The 18,342-nt window shown below is 45.6% G+C and overlaps 1 protein-coding gene across 1 annotated transcript in view; it reads left to right on the forward strand.

Annotated features, from left to right (window-relative positions):
• The window catches only part of LOC138284114 (glycine amidinotransferase, mitochondrial-like), a 179,329-nt gene extending 164,199 nt beyond the window's left edge, over positions 1-15,130 (forward strand). The window contains exon 9 of the mRNA XM_069222553.1: positions 14,426-15,130. Within this exon, the coding sequence (XP_069078654.1) occupies positions 14,426-14,538 (113 nt within the window). The 3' untranslated portion in view covers positions 14,539-15,130. The remainder of the gene's footprint in view (positions 1-14,425) is intronic.
• Positions 15,131-18,342: the final 3,212 nt, after the last annotated feature.

The following is an 18,342-nucleotide window of genomic DNA, read 5'->3' on the forward strand; positions in this document are numbered from 1 at the left end:
CAGGATGCCTTTGGCGCATAGGAGCTGGTGCACAACAACACTACCTATCAGCAGAGATGGTGAGGAAGGTGCTGCTGGGGCCCCAGAGTGACTTTGGATAAGTGATTATGAGGGTAGTGGACACAGGAGAAGGCGGGCCCATCGCATGGCCCAACACCTTGACCCCCAATATTGGGCCCAGCTCCCGCATGACAGAATGTCCACCGAGAGGGGCCTACAAAGCTGTGCTAAGCCTGAAGGGGGTTGTCAGGGTGGTCCCTGCCACCCCAGGGTGGCTGATGTTGCTAACTGAAAGGTACATGGGTGACTGGTGGTGTGATGGGTGTGTGTCTGGACCACATGCATGAACCCGCTGAAGCAGTGCAGTCAAGTGAATGAGTGAACTGCCCTGGGGTGCAGTACCAGGAATGCACATAGAAAGCACCCAGTGAGCCCCTATGGACAACAGGGAGATCTGAACCGCACCTGGACAGTGGGCTGGGTATAACCTTGGGCACTCAGCCAAAAGACCGGGAATTGATCTGTGCCCCAGGGTCTGTGTGATGGTTTATCTACCATGGCCTGGTGCACTGCAGCGTGCAATCAGCGCCCGCCTTTTCAATTTCAGGGACAGGGATGCCATGTTGCAACATGTATGAGTATGGGGTCCTACTTAATTTAAGGGGCAGCCAAAGAAGCACCATGTACAAAAATCTTCCCAGACTACACCCAAAAGGTACAAAACCAGCTGAAAACATATTTGGAAGTCAAGAAGCGACTGAGAAACCTCATGTTTCCAATAAAGAGTAGTACATGATGGTAAAGTATTTGTCTTCTTCAGCACAGGTGAGGCGAGTGATTGGGTGGACACTGTCTGGAAGCCCTCACGAGGGATCTACACAGAAGGACACAGTATCCTGAGCATGCAAAGACACTAGGCCCACTTGAGGAAGTAGAATAGGCAAGACAAAAACTTGGGTGCATCAGTTCAGACAGGTCACATTGTGGTGTGTCCGGATGGCACCCTCATGGACACTCATGCAGTGCCAGACTCCCGGGATTCCTTTCAGGGGAGACAGAGCAATCTTGGATCAGGCCCTGATAGCACAGATGGGGGACTGGCCTAAATGAAGATCGGGCCACATGAGTACAGGTGCAGCACTATGGAAGTGGAATGGACTGAGTGTCATTGAGGAGCCAGGTGGATGCCTCTAAGACTGATGATATGGAGACTTTTCCAATGGGAGGAGGCAGGTCTTAATTGTGGGATGTTTTTGCTTATGGCACTGGTCAAATTCTAAGAAGGGGTAGAGTAGTAGGTGAGAAACACCAACTGACTGTACACTATGTATTACAAATTGGGCTGGTGCGAGCAATAGAGAACAAGGGGCGCAGGCATTGAGGGGACTGCTTGAATACTGCGGTCTTGCAGCACTCGCGGTGTTCTTGCCATGAACCACCAAAGAGGCACATGTAACCACACATGACAGGACAGTGGTATATCTGCAACAGGGCCTAGATTTGATAGACCCCTGGAGGGAGATACATCTGGACTCTAAAGTGTAATCCTGTTATATTCCTGCGACCAGGAAATATAGCTGCCTAGATTATTGCTTTATGCCAGCTGGATTGGCCCAGAGGGTAAAGGATGTTTCCTATCTCTCTCGCTATCTCTCAGACCACTCCCCACTATTGATGCACCTGGGGAAGGAGCATAGCCGCCATGCAGTTCCACTTTGGCATCTTCGAGTGGGGGCGCTAACAGACAGACCCCTCTCATTTGAAGCTACGGTGAGAGAAAAGCCTACCCACTATTTCCACAAAGATTGGGGAAGCTTTTGAAGTAGGGCCCATGACTGGAATGTGATGATGGTGGTACTAAGAGGGGTATGCCTTAAAACTTCATAAGGCATCAGGAGATAGCTGGATCATGACCTCAACTGACAGGAAATACACTTAAGTGTACTGGAAAGAGAGCTTCCCACCCAGCCGCAGAAGCTCGGGGAATGGCAACGAGCCCCTAAAGAGCTTCTAGATGAGTGCCGTAGGCTGGAAAAACACACTTACATGGCAGAGTCCACACACACAGTCCACTGGCTAGACACTGTGGACAACTGGGAAAACAGTCTCTTGAGGGGATTATACTGTAGCCAGAGATTCCCTGTCAGACATACCCTTCCATATATGGCAGGTGTGCCGGGTTTGGGACCACACAGTCATGAGGGTATTGAGACGGGCCCCATATGCATAGGATATGCCACTGTGGGACCTGAAGCTATTTTGCAAAAATGGCTGAAGTGATGTCAGTACAGAAATGGAAGGACAGAGGCTGTGAAATTCTGGGAGACTTATATCTCAGAGGCAAACTTATTACTCAGCAATGGTGCAGGAGTTATGACCCTGCTTTCTAGAAGAGCCACCACCCTCACAGACATTGACAAATTGAAAACACTTCGCTCAATGGAGAGATGCCGAAGGCTCATATCGCACAAATACCAAATGTTAGGGAACAATTTACAAAAAATAACACCTACAGCACATATAAAATGGGAGGGGACCCTAGAAGAAGCCCTGTCCACCCGAGACTGGAAAAAAAGACCAAACAGGGGTATGGGCGGTGAGCTCCAGTGTGCACTTTAAACTAATGCAGTATAATTATACACATCAGGTGTATCTCTCACCCAAGAATTTATTCAACATCTACCCCACCCGGCTGGACCAGTGTGCTTGTGGGAATTTTTTGCACGTGGTGTGGCAGTGCCCAGCGATAGTGCACCTTGGAAGGGAAGTAATAGAGAACCTTACCAGAGCTGCTGGATGGGAGGTACCGTTCACACAATGTGCGGTGTTATTGGATCTGATTCCATCACTGGCAAAGAAGAAACTTAGCCACAAATTAATTTTACTGGGTCTATGGATTGTGGAGAGGTACATTGCTATACAGTGGATAGGTGCAATGACCTCAGGTATGCGGACTGGCTCCGGGATACATCAGAATGGGCAGTAGCGGAAGAAGTCAGGAGGAAAAATGTGCGGAGGAATGAGAATTGGAGGAGGACTTGGTTGCATGGGCGCTTTTGCTGACTGAGTTGCATTGAATAGCATATACTAATGTGGAAACAGGAGCAGCAGGAGAGATGGGAATGACCAGAAACACAGTAGAGGGCTAAAGGGAGGACAGAGAGAGGGAGTGACCATCCTAGAATCCCAGTTCAGCTTCAGTTCAGACCAAGCAGAGGTAGAGAGGATGCCAGGGGAAAACAGGCTAAGATCACAGCTGTTGGGTGAGTATATCAGAGGGGCTTTTGTTGACCTTGGAAGTGCAGCTAATACCAAAACCGTTGCTCCTCGAGTGTGGAGGGGAATTTGGGAATTGTTATTAAGCAATGTACAAAATGTGTATAAGTTCTGAATCACTGGAGTCATGATATAATGTTTCAGTAACAGTTTAAAAATAAAATCAAAAATCACCCTCCGGATGGTGGCTTCATAAGCTTCCCACATTGTAATTTAACTCAGTACAGACCCCTTGTTTTCCTTAAAATGCAGCATAGTGGCTTTATCTAGCCTTCAGACCTCTTGCTTGTCCGTGAGGTGCCAAGTTGCTGTCCTCCACTTCTGGAGGGTTTCTGATTGGCAGTCAAGTAAGTTACCTGCAGGGCAATGGTCTTGTGCTAGGAAGTAGGCATCCACAAATTTGAGTAGCATATCCCCACTGGTGAAAAAGTAATCAAGTCTGGATTGCAAATTGTGTGTATGTGAATAGAATGAGTATCTCCTATCCTGCCCATCCTGCCTATCCTGCCCATCCTGCCCTCCAAACATCACACAATCCCATCACCTGTACAAATCCTTCCAGTTTTCGCCTTGTTGTGTTCCCTTCCTGACTGGTGTTTTGTCTTTCTAAATGAGTATCCAAGGCTTACCTTACCCAACATTGTTAACTGCAATCTTGTTGGGGCATTCACATTTACCAACATAATTGACTTCCTCTGCCCCTCCCCCGTTAGGGCAGTGTAACAGCCACCAGTGTCCCTCCACATACAAGATATGTGGAGAGCCAAGAAACTCTGATATAGAATCCCTCCCTCCAAAGCCCGATATACAGTGAGAAAAGCAAGACACCTTATGTCTCCCCCTCCCAAGGCAATGGCTTTGACGCGTCTCCTGTAGTAATAGTATGTTGACTTTATATCTATTAAGGGCTTTGTAGACAGACCACTCTTCACCTTATGTCCTAGACCATTCACAGTCCATGTGAGTGTTGTCAGGTGTTGTGTTTGCATCGTAGTGGAATGTAGCTCTCCACCTCCCCCACCTGTCTCACTGCACAGGCCTTCTTTCTTTTGTGATAATGTAATGATACTCAGATACTACATAAACCACCCCTTGAACTACCACCCCTCTCTACCTTACTGTGTCATGATCCTACAACTGATCACTTCCCCAACTAACGGTACATGTAAACCCTAAACATAAACAAATACCTGTAGTCTCCATTGACTGAGAGATTGCCTGCGGCCTCGCTAAAGGGTCACTAATCGCATTTATACTCACCAAGACTCCTACTGCCATTTACGGGCTGCAGAGCACAGTCTCAGTGTACACCTGACATTGCTGCTACCCTTGTAAATCCAGTGCCTATTCCCCTACATTAGCCTCACTTTTTTGTGCACATCTTACCAACCCAACATAGGAGCTCGGTGTCTCAGATTTAAAGGTCCGACATCATTGGGGGGAGATCTGGCAAGTGTTCCCCATCCGTCTCTGACACCAACCCTGTGGATTAAGGCCCTTTCCCCCACCACCAATGCCAGCACCCTCTACCTGTTATTGTCCAGGCTATCGCTGTACTGTTTGATTTCCTTAACTGTCTTTGCCTGCTCCATCTGCATTTGTGCCTTGGTCTGCGAAGTTCTTTGTCCATTGAACCTCCTGTTCTTGCCCAGTTGTACCTGTCAGTCTGTCTCCTTGCCAGTTTCTCCTCCGATCCAGCCCACAACCCATGCCATTCAAGCCAATTCTACGCTTCCTTCACTGAAAGCAAGTAATGTGCTTTGTTATTGTAAACTGTTCTCAATTTTGCATGAAAAATAAGTGCATATTTGAAGCCCAGATTAAGCAAAACTTTTTTTGCTGGCATGAATGCTTCTCTTTGCCTCTGTGCCTAAAGTGTATAGTCCAGATAGATGTTGACATCTTGACCGTCTATTTGCCAATGGCCATGCTTACGCGACAGCTGTATTATACCGATTTCTGTGGTTGATAAGCCTCACTATGATTGGGCAGCGAGGCATTCCCAGAGCTGGTGCTGCTGCAGGTATTCTATGAGCTCTTTCTGCTAAGAAGAAGCAAGTTGGTTTTCCTTGTAGTACAGTCTTCTCAAGCCACTCTTCAGTGAACAGTTGAATGTTGGGGCCTACCGCCCTCTCCAGAACCCCAACCAGCCTAACATTTTTACGTCTTGAGTGGCCTTCTGTGATCTCTGTCAGGCCTAAGAGTACTTTCAAGTTCTTTTTACATGTGCCCACAGTTCCTTATGAGTGCCAATATCTCCAGCTGTGTCTTCTCAATCTTGCTTTCAGTTTCTTTGACCCGTTACACAAGTTTCTTGTAGTCGTCCCTGAGAATTCCTACTTTGGTCACAAGCACAGCTATTTGTGCTTCAAGAGACACTTTAGTGTCTTTAGTAGCTGCCAGTATCACTGCAATTAGTCTCCATCCTGTACCTTTTCTCTCTCTCTAATCTGATCCTCTTTGTGCGGCATGTCGTTGGATTTCCCTTTAAATGGCCACGATTTCTCCATTTCAGTCCAGTTCCGGCTCCCACTGCCTCCATCAATCAGGTGAGACAAATAGGGGGGACGGGGTGTAGGTGGAGATGAGGGAGGTGCAGATCAGGATGTCAGGGGTGAGAGGGTGAGGGTCCGTGCAGGCCGTGTACAGCTGAGAAATCCAGCTAGTGCAGCAATCAGATGGCCCGTCCAGGAAGTTTTGCTCCCCTGCTGCCGTCACCCCGCAGGCCTCCCCTCCATACTTCCACAATGTCCTGTTCGGCTGGAGTTTAGTCCCCCGTAATGTGGGTTATGACCATATTTTAGGTTCTGGGCACACTGTAACTGGGCGTTGGTCCCCTGTGGCACAGCCATCTCAGGAGTATTTCCCCATCCACTCCACAGTCTCCTCAAGTCAAGCTGCACTTCTAATTCAGGCCGGTTGCGAGTAGGAAATAGGGATTACTGCCCCAGAATTTGCCACAGTCAAATCCTTTGGTGCCAAATGCCCCCCCCCCCCCCCCGGCTACCACCATGTAAGGAATATTCTCTGGGGGCACCTAACTTGTTGTAGGGGTCTTCCTGGGTCCTGCTTCCAAGAGTCTCCTTCCGGGCATGCCGCTTGGCCATGGCAGTCTTCAGCCCATTTTCACTCCCAGTTGGATCCCACCGTGGGTCTGCCAGATTGCATTTGAGGGAGTATGGGGGGGGGGGGACACCTCTCACGATCTTTCCTATTGCTGCTTCCTTTGCAGCCTCAATGTCCTTCCTTCAGCCAGCAGTCTCCATCCTTTGTTCCTCTCATAGAATAGCTGGTGCCATTTTGTTGTGCTGCTCGTCCTCTGCGCTTTTTAGGCATTTATTACATCGATGGTGGTCAGGGAGCGATCCCTCAATGTTCCAGGAGCACTCCCTCCATTTTCCTGTGACAGTCAATGTTTAGGGATAGGATATTGATGCTCTGAAGGACCGATCTGTCGCGGAGCTCAGCAGAGCACTTCCACTTTCTCTGCCGAGCAGGCCACACCCTCTCACACTAGAACTGCTCATGCTTTTGTATAGTAGGTTGTCATCAGCTATTTCCACAGCACTCAGCATATTTATTGTAAGTTGTATTATGACTCATCAGTATCAACTAACTTTGGTTTATTTATACTTTAGAAAAAACAAGCACAATGCATTAGAGTATCAACAATGTATATGAAAAATTTCTAGGGTAAAGCCACACCCCCTCAGCTTTGTGAGTGAGATTTCAAGCAGTTGTATTTGTCTTAAAAGGGGCCTTTAGTAGCGGAGCTGCAGCAGCTTTGCACTTCTTTCTGATACACTAGTTTTGTAGTCATTGTGTACAAAAATTCCAGAAGGTTAGAGTGATCGCAGAATAGTTGTGCAGTTGGCATTCCCTATTTGAGTGCACATCCTAATTCCTAAAAAGAAAGGAAAAGTTTAGCAGTGAAACTCAGTGCATGGCACATGTGATCTTCCAGAAAATTAATATTTTGTTTATTGCAACTTTTTGAGGAAAATGTGAGCCTAGGTGCAAAGGAGCGTTGTATGTATTTTCGCAAGATGTCAGCATTGTGTGCCTTTTGCATAACTTGCCCTTCTAAAATTTAGGTACACAACTAGGAAGGGCTGTGAAACCATTGTGCCCGGCTGAGAGGACTTGTGTTGGTAGCAACATGCTTTCCATGTCAATTGCACTCTTCTGTGAGGCCCTTCGAGGTAGTATAGTGAGACTGCAGCTTTCCATCTCCATGACCTTTGTTGATAGTAGGGCACAACTGCAGCGTTTGATCTCCATTGTACTCTTCAGTGAGGACCTCTGTTGGTAGTAGACGGCAACACATTTTCCATCTACATTGTAGTCTTGTGTGAGGACCTCTGATAGCAGTATAATGCAACTGCAATTTCCAATCAGCAAAAGGCATTTGAGTAGCAAGAGTGTATTTGCAAATTCTTATGTTGAAGCCACACCCTCTCAGCGGTGTGGTTGACATTTAAGCAATTGTGTCTGACTTGAGAGGGACCTCACCTAACGACTTGGGGAACATTAGCAGCCTTGCTGCCTTTGTACTTCTTTCTGACACATTGGTGTTGTGCTTACATGTATTCATTGTGTGCAAAAACTCCAGGACATTAGAGTCATTCCAGAATAGTTCTGCAGTTGCCATTCCCCAATGGAGTGAACATCCAAACTCCTAAAAAGCAATGAAACGTTTAATGGTGGAATCAGTTCATGCAGAAGTTAATATGTTTGCTTGTTGCACTTGTTTGAGAAAAACTTGGACCTATGTGGAAAGTAGTGGTGTGTGCATTTTCTCAGGATGTCAGTGTTGTGTGCCTTTTGCATAACTTGCTCTTCCAAAGCATAAACTTGCACCCAGGTATGGCTATGATGCCAATGTTTCCTTCTATGAGGAGCTGTGTGTGTGTTGGTCCTATAGTACGGCAAGCTTTCTATCTCCATTGCACGTCTCTGAGGGCTGCAGCTTTCCATCTCCATTGCACTCTTTTGTGAGTACCTCTCAATTTACTATAACCCAACTGCAGCCCTCTATTTCTCTCTACACTGTACTCTGTTGATAGCAGAGTGCAACAAGTTTTCCATTTTCATTGCACTTTTCTTTGAGGACCTCTGCTGGAACTTCAGCATTTAAGCATTATTGTGCTCTCATCTGAGGACAAACGTTTATGTATAGTGCAACACGCTTTCTCACCTCCATTGTACTCTCCTACAAGGACATCTGTTGGCATGCATAGTTGGCATAGTGCCACTTCAGCTTCCCAGCACTTATCTGAGGCTGTTGAAATATACATCGAGGGTTGTGCTGTATACATTTTCACAATATGCCACCTTTGTCAGAACACAATCGTGCCTTTGTTTCATATGGTGCAAGTATGGTTTCACATTTACACAGGATAAATAGAGAGGCTACATAGTTCACCTTCAAAGGCTAAATATGAAGAGTGCAAGAAGGCCAGATTTATTTTATGTTCAGGTTGACACTGATATTACTATGTATAGTTCTTAATAAAATATTGCAATTAACAGAATACCGGAAAAATGTTACTAGATGAACCATCAGATGTTCACCCAGGTAGAGCTGTGACAGTCGCAAAGTGCTTCCATCCTCTGAATTTTACACCTCGTCCTGCCCTCCTTCAGACTGTTTAGTGCAGCTCCAGTGCTCTCTCCCCCTATTAAATTATAATTGTATGTGAGCATACCTATTTTCCCTGTAGTACAATTTCAGTTCATATTCTGTGAGGCCATTTGTCAATGCTACTGCAGTTTCCCTCGCCACTGCATCATTCTTCTGTGAGGACATATTTGGCTGTGTGGCTGTCTGAGTAAAAGGAAGACTGTCCTTTTACATCTTTAGGCTGTGTTGAGACTGACATCTCCTAGTCAGCAGATGACAAAAGCAATTTAAAAAATCCTTCTGCAGTCCCAAACAAAAAATGCTTTGTGTATATAATCCATGAATTATCCAAATAATTGAATGTGTGATGAGAGTCTGCTTTTCAGTTATAAAATAGTTCCTCACGCCTTCCAGAAAAGGTGAGAGGACACATCTAAGCTGATAAGAAGATATGAGAGTAAAATACTACTGTAGGATGATCCAAGGTATGTTTGAAAATGTTAAAGGAAAGTAGGATCTTTGTGACATGGTTTCCCCCAACTTTTTCGTGGTGTCAGTGTGTTTTGACTGTAGCACACTGGGACCCTGCTAACCAAGACTCCAGTGTCGGTGTTCCATCCCCTAAATTTGGTTGGTAAGCATCTCTTACACCCCACAATTAGCTACTGGATTGCCCTTCTAAGTACCTGGTATACCGCACTTAGGTTCCCAGGGCATTGGTACTCCAGGGGACCCCAATGGGCTGCAGCATGTATTGTTGCACCAATGGGAGCCTATGCAAACTGTGACTACAGGCCTGCCACTGCAGCCTGTGTGGAATGGTGCATGCACCTTTCACCCCGATATAAGGTTTGCCTTATATTGTAGTCATTTCACTTTGACCCTAAAAGTCACCCCTACGGTATGCCCTTCAGCCGAAGAGCAGGGTGCATGGTCCTAAGTGTGAAGGTACTCCTGCATGAGCAAAGGTACCCCTACAAACCCCAGACTCCATTTCCTGGGCTTTGTAAGTGCAAGGAAACCAGTCTAAGGTATGTAATGGAAGCTGGTCAGTACCAGAAGTCCAACTACATTATGGTTGCTCTGAACCTGGTCATGTTTGGTATCAAACATGTTGGAATCATGTAACTACACTGGTTGCATGATGCCATGTACTTTGATGGTTCCTTAGGGGATCCCCCATGTCTGCCTGTCCAGCAAGCCAGTGCTGTCGCTGAGCCCAACATTGTTCTGCCCTCCAGCTGCTGAGCCTAACTCAGGCAGGGGAAGGCAGAACAAAGAATTTCCTTTGGAAATAGGTGTCTTTGGGCTAGGGTGGAGGTGCTCCTGAGCACCACCAGACTCCTTTGAAGGGCGCATTTGGTGCCCCGGGCTCCCGCTCTGGTGCAAAATGCACAAAGGACAATGGAGTGACCACCCCCCTCTCCAGCTCCTCTCCTAGGGGGGGTGCCCCGAGCTCTGCCTGGTGGCTGATTGGTTCTGCTTTCTTAGAAACAAGGTGAGTAGAAGCCCCTGGGAGCAGCTGACTGGTCAATCCAGTTGAGTAGCGTCCTTCTCCACCCCGATAGGTGGATCACTACAGAAGTCGTCCAACCCCCTTCCTGGGTTACTTAAGGGCTCCCCTGGGGGTGGGACCCTAAATTCATCCAGATACATCCAGATACACCTAGATTGATCTTCAAGACTACTACTGTGCCCTGGACACCGGATTCTGCTGCTGGATGTTGCAGGAATCAAACCAAGACTGCAACTGGTAGGAGGGCTCCACCTGCAACTTTGTCCCCAAGCATTGCAAGGACGCTGCAACTTCTGTGGCCATGCATCCTCCAGAGTCACAAGGACACTGCCTGCACTAAGGACATCCAGAAGGAATCTCCCTTGGTGTGAAGGAGTCACTCCCCTGCATCCGCAGACACCTCAATGTCTATGGCCAGTTTGTGGATCCTGCTGTCCCACAGACTCCTCAAGGCTCTGCAACACAGGTTGTGGTTCTGTGACTCTCCAGAGAACTGACCAGTCATCTTTGCAACTGAGAAGATGGTGGTAACTCATTGGAGCTGCTGGGAACAGAACCCTTATGCACTGTGTCTGTTGTCGTTACCTAGGCTTATTGGCTCTTCAGCGTGAAGATCTCCTAACTCCAAGAAGCCCCACCCTCAAGCATCACACTGCTCCAAGACTGACATCCTCCTTGCAACCTCTGCAACGTGGGCATCCATCTTATTTGTGCTGCTGAGGCCGCCATGTGACTCCCTGTGCTTGCTGCCAGAGGGCCCACAAGGGGTCTCCATCGATTCTTGCTGGCTCTCCTCACTGCTCATGGCTGGTCCTGACTTACCTGCAAAGGTTGAGTCCCTCGGACCTTGCTGGTCCCCATTATTGCAACTCCTTTTGCAACTCATCTTCTTGCATTTGCCAAGGCTTGTCGGTGGTCCTGCTGACGTAGTGTAGCTCGTGGACGAGTCCTGGGATCCTTCTGCAATGCCTGGATGCTGTAGTGTCATCTCCACAACACCTGTCAAACAGCACTGCACCCATGAGAATTGTGGGCATTGTCCTCCTGCACCCACTGGACGCCTATGGGTGATTTGGATGCGGTCCCCTCTCTCCACAGGTGCTCCTTGTTCAGGATCCATGTCGGGTTCCATCAACCTGGTCCACAGGTCACTATAGCAGCTGTACTAGCGAGGTCCCCATTGACTTCAATGGGAGGTTCTGACACAACTTCTCCCCTATGCACCTGGGCTCCCTGGTGAAGGTACTTCACTTCTCTGGGTATCCACAGGTGAGGGCACTCTTGAACCTTCCTTAGTCCAATGGGTTTCCTCGGGTCTTCTGGGAAGGGTCCTTTTCCCACCTTTTCCTAACCGTGACTTACCCAATGTTATCCTATTGGACACCTGACACTAGGTGACACCTCTGCACACGGGCTGGTGAGGAATCCCTGCTACTTGCCTTTGGTGTTTTAGTATTTCCCCAGTCCTTAGGATTCTTTATTGTCAGGCTCTGTCTGCGGTGACTTTTCCAACCCACCTTCTTAGTAAATGGTTTGGCCCCCCATTTGGGGCCATGTTATTAAATGCATTTACCTACCTGTTTCGAAGTAAATTTTGTACTTTTCATATCTCCAGTTAGGAGATATACCAAAGTTAGTGTAGAGACTGTGGGTCAATAAATAATACTTTATTTTTCTAACAATTGATGTGGTCCTTTCTTGTGTGTAAATCATTGACTGACTGTAGTTATTGCAACTGCTTTACATCCTCTCCGAAAAGCCCTTAGCTGCTCTACACAGCTACCTCTTTCTGCGAACTTTGGTTATTGGAAAGTCCCTAGTACTATCACTAAGGGTTGTCTGGACTCAGTGCAGAGTACATCACCTGTCGGTGTGCACCATATACTGAGCCAGGCTCCTACAAATGTCTCAAGCCAATAGTGGAAGAAGGCTGACTTGAAACCCTTTTCTATGCGTTTGGAGTATGTAATGAATACAATATGTTTGTCAAAATGGTACAAGTGCCATTACACAACAGATCTAATAGTGGTGCAAGCACAAATCAGACACACAATCTCATTGTTTTATTAAATTTATAATAGTTTCAATATTAATGCCTAAAAGACATCATTGAGGCCAGACTTATTGGCTATGCCAACGCTTTTTTTTCATTTTTTATCTGTCACAGTTGGGGCCATATGTACGGCCCTCAGTGTTTGCTGCTCCCAATATTTGTGATTCTTAAATGGGTTGCAAGGGACCTGCCTAATTAATATTCATGAGGCAGGTCACAATTTGCGACCCATCTGGAGTAGCCGGCACTCACAGGGACAGTGGGGGGGGGGGGTGGAAGCAGACCACTATGTCTGTGACTGCTTTTTAAATAAAGCTGTTTTTTTTTATGCAGCACGTTTTCCTAAAAATTAAGTTTTTTTCATTTTTTTTTAGTAAACAGTGGTCTGTTGGACCACTGCCTGCTCTGAAAAATTTTTGACAACCCCATTCACAAAGGGTAAGGGGTCCCTTGGGATCCCCTTCCCTTTTGCGTATAGGTTACTGCCTCTTTCAAGGAGTTGGTAAATTATTAATGTCTTGCAACAGCATTCCCAGGGCAAAACATTCATACATACCAGTGTGATTCGCTATGAGGAAGGGATGCCCTTTACACACCTATTCCTAATACCAAATCGCAAAATGCAAGTCAGTAACAAGTTACTGACTCACATTTTGTCTTTGGTACATGGCAAAATATATTTTACTTGTTGCAAACGGCCCAATGTGTCATGTATCTGGCCCTTGGAGTACATATTCAAACTGTGTCTTTATTATCCTTAGGGTAGAGCAAGTAGATCGGTTATATAAAATGAGATCAGCAGATGACATAATGTAATAGAATGTGTACCTGGTATGTGAATTTGGGCACACAGTGCTCTAGCATGTCTGCACTCAATACTTAGTAGTATTTTGCAGTTTCATATTATACTGTTGTTCTCTTACCTTTGCAGCAAGCAAACACAGATAATGCAGACACAGATTTCTTTGATAATATGACCCATGCTGCGATGTTTAAAAGGGATATTTCTGATGTTGTTCCTGAATCTACTCTGATATTGTAACATTGACTTCCAAGAATAAGGTTGGAATGTAACAGTGCAGTGGCACTTATTGAATGTTCTTGTTTTGTGCATTTCTGTTTTCCTGTTTACTTCACAGACAAAATAAAACACTTAACCTACTTCCCCACCAATTTTAGGAATATTGTATTCATTTTTCCATCCTGGCAGGCGTAGATCCCTGATTGTTTCCACGGAAGGAAGGAGTCCGCAAATTGAATATACCCATTAACTGTCTAAGTTGAGGGTATTTCCAAACTTACCAGGGAAACAGTGATCTGCAACAGCCACTCTTTTAAGGGGGCTTTCAGTGTAATGGAAAAACCGTCCATTTCACTCATTTGTGCATCTCTACTAATCACCAACAGTCCATTCCAGAATGTTCCTTGTTTAGAAGTTATTCTGTTAAATAATGAGATTCGTACCTTAAATATTTCATGATACCCACTAGAATCGTACAAGTGCTTGCTATTAGGCCTAGTTGAAATTTAATTTGTGTTGGCATAATTAGCGCAATTTTGGTAATTTCGAGTTACGCTTGTTATGCAAAATTCCCGAAATTGTGCCACATCGCATAATTACGCATTGTTCACGGCAAACTATTACCTCTAGCATACAGGAATCACATGAGTGGCTGGAGTGTCTTGCTTCATTGTGTTTTTCATGATTTTAACTGCAAAATGTTGGCTCAAAAATTGATGTGAGGGCATGTTTCATGCTGACATAAAACACTAAACGACGGATTTTGATTTTGCCTAATCACATATTACTTTGTGTGATTATGCTGAAATCTCACATAATTACACAAATTTAGCACACCTCTAAGTGCTACGTGTGATAGGAATAGGCAGTTTTTTTTCAGTATCAGTACAGTAAACATCCACTTAACCTCACACTTTTTCTCTTTTATTGTGCCAGGGATATCCACAATCAAAGTGAATATCCGCCATGCTAATTCACTGGGAGGAGGCTTCCATTGCTGGACCTGTGACATCCGTCGCCGCGGCACCCTGGAGTCCTATTTTAACTAGGCACTGCCAGATAACCATCAGTGATTTTAGCCTACATGTATCCTCTTCAAAAGGAAATGCGTGGTTCTCCTCCTCAGATGCATGGACTGTAATGCGTGATCGATGCTGCCACTTCAATGGTCTCCAGCTCGCATTCTCTTCCCATCTATTCATTTTACGCAAATTGTATAGTTTGACTGAAAGTATTCCTCTGCCAGCAGTGAAGCTTCCCAGGTTGGCTTCTTGAAAATCCTTCCTATTGTTGGGGACCAAGAATAATATGGCCACCACCCGAATAAAAAAAGGTAGTTTAAAATGGAAGGGTTTGTTTCTCACAATTTTTCTAAGGATATGCTACTATTTGACTATTCTTTTGATATAAAAAACAAAGTAGTATTTAAACGAAAAACGTTTTTATGCTCTTAACTTTGTGGAAGAAATCATTTTGGAGACCTTATGGAGGGGGAAAGTTGTGAGATCGTTTTCTTCTTTTATTTTCTCAAGACGGCTTTTGAAATCGTTTTGTGTACGGTTCCGTTCATTTTAAAAGAATTCTTTTGTAAAAAGGTTTTTACATGGCATTTCTATTTTCATTAAAATTATGTTAAACATTTGTCTAACATCAATCGATCTTTATTAAATAGAAATATCGTAATTGCTATGAACACTGCAAAAATAAATACTTTGTGAGCTAAATCCTCAAATTTTAGGCATATTGTATTATGACAGTACCAGAAATTGTCAGAAATCCGCAGTGGAAAATGTTTTGTGTTACATTTATTTTGCCCTTTTAAGGGAGTTCAGCTTATGCAGGGGCACCCGATAGGGATGCCTGCTGTCCACGTTACTCAGCACTGGCAATTGAACCACTGGCCTGCTGGCTGCAGAATGACACATTGATATGGGGTGTAAGATGGGACACAGAGTAAAAAACATTGGGCCTCATTACGGGTTTGGCTGTTGGACCGCCAGACTGCCATGTTGGTGATCCTAAAAAGACCGACATGTTGGTAGTCTCTCAGACCGGTGTATTACGAGTTATACAGGCAGGGCCACTGACCGCCAACCAAAAAAGGCAGGCCAGCAGAGGTGTGGAGGCCTGGAAATAGCTGGTCTGACCTCCAGCCCCAACAGCACAACAACCTACCACGGACCATATTACAAGCCCAAAGTCTGAGTGACAAGCACCCATGGTGGTCAGCCAATGGCGGTCAGAACCGCTGTGGTTACCAGTCACCAAAGTAATACAAAATGGCACATTTAAAGGATTTGAAAACAACACAGCTGACACACATTGCCACACTGGACATACCTGCAAAGGACACTATAAGACACATCTCTTCACACACCACAATCCTCTGCATCACCAATGCAACACACAGAAGCCAGAGCTAATTATTCAACACAGCAGCACAGATACTAGGCACCACATTTTTTCTCACCATCTCTTTTCATACCCAGCACACACTTTTGTCCATTCAAACCCGTTTGCACTTCCCCTCTTTAGTAAGTCACTGTCTTTTTATTTTTTTTCCTTAAATTCCACTATGTCACGTTCTAAAAAGCCACGTTTTTCTGACGATGAGGTGAGAATCATGGTGGCTGAAATCATAAGAGTAGAGCCACAGTTGTTTGGAGCACAAATCCAGCAAACTCCTCTCAGTAGGAAAATGTAAATATCGGACAGGATAGTTGACAGAGTCAATGCTGTAGGCACCACACTGCGCAGAAAGGAGGACATTAGGGAGAGGTGGAATGACCTCAGGGGTAACGTCCGTTCCCTGGTCTCCAGGCACCAGCTGCAGGCCAAGAAGACTGACAGTGGTCTCCCAGTGCTCCATTACATCCCTGTCCCTGGAAGGAGAAGGTCTTGGCCATCCTGCATCCTGAGGGCTTGAAAGGAATACCTGGGCAATGGTGTCTGGTAAGTCACAACAGTAAAAATGTCACCAGTCCAAAGACCCCTGTTTGGCATCTCACAATTGAAGTGTACACACCTGGGGGGGGGGGACATTTGTGTATTGTGTGTACTACAGGGAATTATAAGACTACAACTCCCAGCAGGCACTGTTGTATAACTCCAAACACCAGGCCAGTGTTTCCTTCTCCAAATACCCTTGTTTGTTAACTCCTAATGGAAGTGTACTCACCTGGGAGGATAACATTTGTACTGTGTGTGTAGTACATGGACTGACATGACTACAACTCCCAGCAGGCACTGTTACTCTTACTCAAACCACCCGCATAGTGTTTCCTTTTCAAAATATCTTTGTTTGTTAACTCTCAATTGAAGTGTACTCATCTGGGAGGATAACATTTGTATAGTATGTACAGTAAAGATAGTGACCTGAACACAACTCCCAGGAGGCACTGTACCTGTAACTCCAAACACCAGAACAGTGGTCACTTGCCCCTATTCCCCTGGGTGTCAAGTACCAAATGAAGTATACTCACCCTGTGGGAGAACATTTGTATAGTGTCTGTAGTACAAGGACTGACATGACTGCTATGGCCAGGAGGCACTGTTACTGTTACTCCACTCAGCCACCCCAGTGTTCACTTCTCCAAAGACCCCTGTGTGGTAACTGACACGTAAAGTGTACTCATCAGGGTGGACAACATTTGTATAGTGTGAATACTAGAGAAAGTGACATGACTGCAACTCTCAGCAGGCCCTGTTTCTCTACCTTCAACCACCAGCCTAGTATTAACTTTCCCATAAACCCATGTTTGTTAAATCCCAAATTAAGTTTACTCACCTGGGAGGATACCATTTGTCAAGTGTTGGGAAGTGGAGAGAGTGACCTGACTGCAACTCACAGCAGGTCCTGTATCTGTAACTCCCAACACCATCCCAGTGTTCTCTTCTCCAATGACTACTGGTTGTCAATTCCCAAATTAAGTTTACTCTCCTAGGGGGATAACATTTGTCGGGTATTGGGGAGTAGTGGAAGTGGCATAACTGCAACTCACAGGAGGCACTGTTTCTCTAACTCAAAACACCAGGCCAGTGTTCAGATATCAAAATACCCTTCTTTATGAACTCACAAATGAAGTGTACTTACCTGTGGGGATGACAGTTATCAAGTGTATGAAGTAGAGGGAGTGACATGACTGCTAAGGCCAGTGGGCTCCCCAACTCCAAACACAGACCAAGTATTCTCATGCCAAAATACCCCTGTGTCTTAACTCTTGAGGTTTATTCACCTGGAAGCATAACATTTGTATGAGGGGGAGTAGAAGGAGTGACCGGAATGCAAAACCCAATAGGCCCTGTGTCCCCAACTCCAAACACAAAAACAATGTTCACTTGCCCAGTTCCATCTATTTATGAAATGTCAATTGAAGTTCCCTCACCTGGGAGGATACCATCTGTCAAGTGTGTGTAGTATGGAGAGCGACATGACTTCAGCTCCCAGGAGGCCCTGTTTCAGTAACTCCAGACAACAGAACAGTGGTTACTTGTCCAAATACCCTTGCCTCCTAACTCTCAATTGAAGTTTACTCACCTGGGAGGGACCAGGATACAGATCATGCTCAACTCTGAGATGTGTCTGGCTACCTAGCTCCATCTTGACCTGCTAACACACAATTAAACTATTGAGGACAGAAAGGACACATTCCCCAGTGTGCAAAACAATGATCTCAAAGGCCTCAAGATGCATCATTAGAACTGTAATGGCAGCCGACATATTCACAATTCATTGACCACATGATGACTCCAATCACATGTACAACAAAGTCCTGGGTCTTCCTGCATAACAGTCAACTAGGCCGCAAAAAGGCCAAAGACAAATCTTGCCTAGACACTGTTTTGCCTGCACT

This window comes from Pleurodeles waltl, chromosome 3_1, assembly GCF_031143425.1.
Source record: "Pleurodeles waltl isolate 20211129_DDA chromosome 3_1, aPleWal1.hap1.20221129, whole genome shotgun sequence".
NCBI classification, from domain to species: Eukaryota; Metazoa; Chordata; class Amphibia; order Caudata; family Salamandridae; genus Pleurodeles; species Pleurodeles waltl.